The sequence below is a fragment of the Oxyura jamaicensis genome, unplaced genomic scaffold (genome assembly GCF_011077185.1).
Source record: "Oxyura jamaicensis isolate SHBP4307 breed ruddy duck unplaced genomic scaffold, BPBGC_Ojam_1.0 oxyUn_random_OJ101967, whole genome shotgun sequence".
In the NCBI taxonomy this organism is placed as follows: domain Eukaryota; kingdom Metazoa; phylum Chordata; class Aves; order Anseriformes; family Anatidae; genus Oxyura; species Oxyura jamaicensis.
The window spans coordinates 1-4,759 of NW_023312220.1; the positions used below are offsets into that span (position 1 = coordinate 1).

At 62.2% G+C, this 4,759-nt stretch overlaps 2 protein-coding genes across 2 annotated transcripts; both read left to right on the forward strand.

Annotated features, from left to right (window-relative positions):
• Window positions 1–5: 5 nt before the first annotated feature.
• LOC118160141 (C5a anaphylatoxin chemotactic receptor 1-like) lies at window positions 6–954 on the forward strand (the record flags this gene model as incomplete). The annotated part of the gene is made up of 1 exon (XM_035314678.1): window positions 6–954. A coding segment is annotated over one exon (927 nt), but the record flags the coding sequence as incomplete, so codon positions are not given.
• Window positions 955–2,155: 1,201 nt separating this feature from the next.
• On the forward strand, window positions 2,156–4,752 carry LOC118160142 (probable ATP-dependent RNA helicase DHX34; the record flags this gene model as incomplete). The annotated part of the gene is made up of 2 exons (XM_035314679.1): window positions 2,156–2,875; window positions 4,353–4,752. Coding segments are annotated over exons 1-2 (1,051 nt in total), but the record flags the coding sequence as incomplete, so codon positions are not given.
• Window positions 4,753–4,759: the final 7 nt, after the last annotated feature.

Below are 4,759 nucleotides of genomic sequence, written 5' to 3' on the forward strand. Positions count from 1 at the left end.
TCAACTTCACCGCCCCGGCTTTCGAGGAGGCCCCGGGGCTGCCCCCCGGCACCTGGGCAGCTTTGGGGCTGGAGGCCCTGGCTTTTCTCCTGGGGGTCCCGGGGAACGTCGCCGTCATCTGGGTGAGCGCCGTCGCCCTCCGGCGCACGGTCAACGGCGTCTGGTTCCTCAACCTGGCGGTGGCCGACCTCCTCTGCTGCCTGGCCTTGCCCTTCCTGGCCCTCCCGCTGGCCCAGGACCACCACTGGCCCTTGGGGGCCTTCGCCTGCAAGCTCCTGCCCTCCCTCACCGTCCTCAACATGTTCGCCAGCGTCTTGCTCTTGACGGCCATCAGCGCCGACCGCTGCGCCGTGGCCACGCGCTGGTGGCACCGGACTCCCCGGACGGCGTGGAGGATCAGCGGGGCGGTGTGGCTGCTGGCCGCCCTCCTCAGCCTCCCCTCCTTCGTCCTCCGCACCCTGCGCCGCGACCCCTTCTCCGAGAAGACGACATGCGGCCTGGACTACGCGGCGGTTGGCCGCGGCGCCGAGCTCGCCCTCGCCGCCCTCCGCCTCTTCGCCGGCTTCGTCGGCCCCGTGGTGGCCATGGCGGGCTGCTACGGGTGGCTGCTGGCCCGTGGCCACCCCGCCACGCGGCCGGTGACCACCGTGGTGGCCTTGGTGGGCTGCTTCGTGGGCTGCTGGTTGCCCTACCACGGCGTCCTGGTGGCCTTGGCCCTCCACGCACCCGGCGCGGCGCCCTACAAGCGGGCCTTGGGCGCCCAACCGTTGGCCATCGCCTTGGCCCACCTCAACGGCGCCCTCAACCCCCTCCTCTACGTGCTGCTGGGCCGGGGGCGCGCCCGCTCCCTGGGGGGACGCCTGGCGTGGGTGCTGCGGGACGGGGACCCCCCCGGTGACCCCAGCCCTTGTACCACCGAGGACGTGGTGTAACGGTCAATAAAGGGTGGTTGTGAGCTGGGGGGGTGGTCCCTGAGGGGGTGGGGGTGGGGTGGGGACAGTGGGGGACAATGGGGATGGATGAGGACGGTGGGGTCGGTTGGGGACAGCGGGGGACAATGGGGATGGTTGGAGATGCTTGGGGACAGTGGGGGTGGACAGGGACAATGGGGGGCACTGGAGGTGGGTGGGGACACTGGGGGACAATGGGGGTGGATGGGGGCAATGGGGGACGATGGGGGTGGTTGGTTGGAGATGGTTGGGGACACTGGAGGACAATGGGGGACAATGGGGGTGGTTGGGGACAATGGGGACAGTTGGGGACAATGAGGACATAGGGGGTCAGTGGGGACACTGGGGGAAAATGGGCGGTAGGGGACAACAGGATTGATTGGGGACAATAGGGACAATTGGGGACAATGGGGATAGTTGGGGACAATGGGGACAGTTGGGGACAATGGGGGTGGTTGGGGACAATGGGGACAGTTGGGGACAGTGGGGGACACTTTGGGACACCGGCGCTGTCGGTGCCAGCAGCAGCGGAGCCCTGTGGGAACCGCGGGGTCGCTCCGAGCACGCCCCGCCCCCTCCCCGCATCGCCCCGCCCCCTTGCCTACCGGACCACGCCCCCTCCAGTATCACCTCGCCCATTCCCCGCCTCGCCCCGCCCGCAGCCGCACTCGCCCCGCCCCCGCTCGTGACCACGCCCACTGACCACACCCCTTCCTCCCGCCGCGGCGGGGCTCGGGCGCCCACGTGCGGCCTGGCGGGACCGGGACCGGGACCGGGGCCTGGGCCTGGGCGGGAGCCGGGGCTGGGCTTGGGGAGCTTGGGGAGGCTGGGACCAGGGCCGGGACCGGGACCGGGGCTAGGACCGGGACCGGGACCGGGGCTAGGACCGAGGCCTGGGGGTGCCGGGACCGGGCCTGGAGGGGCCGGCACCGGGCCTGGGACCGGGGCCTTGGGGAGGGAGCCGGTACGGGGGCCTGGGGCCTAGGGAAGCCGGTATCGGGGCCCGGAGGGGCTGGGACCGGGGCCTGAGGCCTGGGGGTGCCAGTACCGGGTCCTGGAGGGGCTGAGACTGGGTCTGGGGCCTGGGGGAACTGGGACCGGGGTGTGGGGCCTGGGAGAGCCAGGACAGGGGCGTGGAGCATAGGAAAGCCGGTACCGGGGCCTGAGGGTGCCGGTACCGGGTCCTGAAGGAGCTCAGAGAACCGGGTCCGGGCCCTGAGGGAGCCCAGGACCAGGTCCCGAGGCCTGTAGGGTTCAGTCCCGGTGTAGCCGTGATGGAGCCGGAGCCGGGTCCCGCTCCCGGTAGGGACCCTCGTCCGTCCCGCTGGGACTGGGACTGCCCGTCGGCTCGGCGCAGGCTGGAGGAGCTCTACTTCCCCCGGCGGACCTGCCCCGAGGAGACCCAGGGCTTCTGGGCCTTCTTCGAGCGTCTGCGCCGCTTCCAGAGCCGCCGTCCGGAGCGGCAACCGACCGGGAGCGACGACGAAGACCAACCACCCGCCCGCCGCCTCGGCCTGCCGCGCCGCTACCACCCCCGGCACCGCGTCAACCTGGCGGTGCCGAGCCCCGAGCCGTCAGCGGGCCACCCGCGGGTGCCCCGGGAAGCCCTGCAGGAATTCCTCGACGCCTTGCTGCTCTACCTAGACTTCGGCCAGAAGCGGAGCTTCGCCAAGCTGGCCAAGCTGCAGCGGGAACGCGAGGCGCTGCCCATCGCCCGGGCTCGCCAGCGGCTCCTGCGGGCCGTGGCCGAGAACCAGGTGGTGGTGGTGGCCGGCGACACCGGCTGCGGCAAGTCCACGCAGGTGCCGCAGTTCCTGCTGGCCGCCGGCTACCGCCGCGTGGCCTGCACCCAGCCGCGCCGCATCGCCTGCGTCTCGCTGGCCAAGAGGGTGGCCTTCGAGAGCCTGCAGCAGTACGGCGAGCAGGTGAGCTGGGAGCGGCTGGAGGGATGGTGTGTAAAGAGGAGCGGGGAGGAAAGGGTTAAAAAAAGAAGGGAAAGGGGGAAGGAAAGGGTTAGAAAAGGGAAAAGGGGGAAGGAAAGGGTTAAAAAGGGAAAGGGGGAAGGAAAGGGTTAAAAAGGGAAAGGGGGAAGGAAAGGGCTAAAAGGAAGGGAAAGGGGGAAGGAAAGGGTTGGAAATGAAGGGAAAAGTGGGAAGGAAAGGGTTAAAAAGGAGGGAAAGGGGGAAGGAAAGGGTTAAAAAAAGAAGAGAAAGGGGGAAGGAAAGGGTTAAAAAAGGGAAAAGGGGGAAGGAAAGGGTTAAAAAAGAGGGAAAAGGGGGAAGGAAAGGGTTGAAAAAAGGAGGGAAAGGGGGAAGGAAAGGGTTAAAAAAAGGAGGGAAAGGGGGAAGGAAAAGGTTAAAAAAAGGTGAAAGGGGGAAGGAAAGGGTTAGAAAGGTAAAAATAGAAAGATTAAAAAAAGGTTAAAATGGAAAGGAAAAGGTTAAAAAAGGTAAAAGTGGAAAGGAAAGGTTAAAAAAAAGGTTAAAAAAAGGTAAAAGTGAGCGGTTCTGGCACAGCAGAGTGCTTGGAAGGCGAGGTGCAGCGTCGCTCAATTACTTTTAGCGTCTTAACCCTGCTTTTTTTCAGTGTCTTTACCTTGATTTTGGTGTCTTAAAACTGCTGTTTTTGGTGTCTTAAAACTGCTTTTTTTGGTCTCTTAAAACTGCTTTTTTTTGGTCTCTTAAAATCTTAAAACTGCTTTTTTTTTTTTTTTTTAGTGTTTAAAAGGAGATTTTGGGTTCTTAAAAATTCCTCCCTGCTTCTTACGATTGCTTTTGGCTTCTTAAATTTCCTTTTAGTGCCTTAAAATTGCTTTCAGCATCTTAACCCTGCTATTTTTTTAGCGTCTTTACCTCGGTTTTGGTGTCTTAAAACTGCTTTTTTTGGTGTCTTAAAAGTGCTGTTTTTGGTGTCTTAAAATTGCTTTTTTTGGTCTCTCAACCCTGCTTTTTTCAGTGTCTTTACCTCGGTTTTGGTGTCTTAAAACTGCTTTTTTTGGTGTCTTAAAACTGCTGTTTTTGGTGTCTTAAAACTGCTGTTTTTGGTCTCTTAAAACTGCTGTTTTTTGGTCTCTTAAAATCTTAAAACTGCTTTTTTTTTTTTTTTTTTAGTGTTTAAAAGGAGATTTTGGGTTCCTAAAAATTCCTCCCTGCTTCTTACGATTGCTTTTGGCTTCTTAATTTTCCTTTTAGTGCCTTAAAATTGCTTTCAGTTTGCTCTTTTTTTCCCAGCTTCAAGCTCCTTTTAGGACAAATACTCCAGGAATAACCAAGGAACCCGCTTGGACGCCGGACGCTCGAGTTCCAGCCGCCCCCGCCGCCCTACCCCCAGCCCCAGGGCCGTAAATCCCTTTTTCTCTCTTTCTGACCCCATTTTCCTCTCCCCCCCCCCCCCCCCCAAAAGGTGGGCTACCAGATCCGCTTCGAGAGCAGCCGCTCGCCCGCCACCAGCATCGTCTTCCTGACCGAGGGGCTGCTGCTGCGGCAGGCGCAGCGGGAGCCGGCGCTGCCCGCCTACGAGGTGATCGTCGCCGACGAGGTCCACGAGCGGCACCTCCACGGGGATTTCCTCCTGGGGGTCCTGCGGCGCCTCCTGCCCGCCCGGCCCGACCTGAAGCTGGTGCTGATGTCGGCCACCATCAACATCCGCCTCTTCTCCGATTATTTCGGGGGCGCCCCGGTGCTGCAGGTGCCGGGGAGGATCTTCCCCATCTCGGTGAGGGCGGTTTTGGGGCTGGAGAGGGCGGTTTTGGGGCTGGAGAGGGCGGGTTTGGGGCTGGAGGGCGCGGGTTTGGGGCTGGAGGGCGCGGG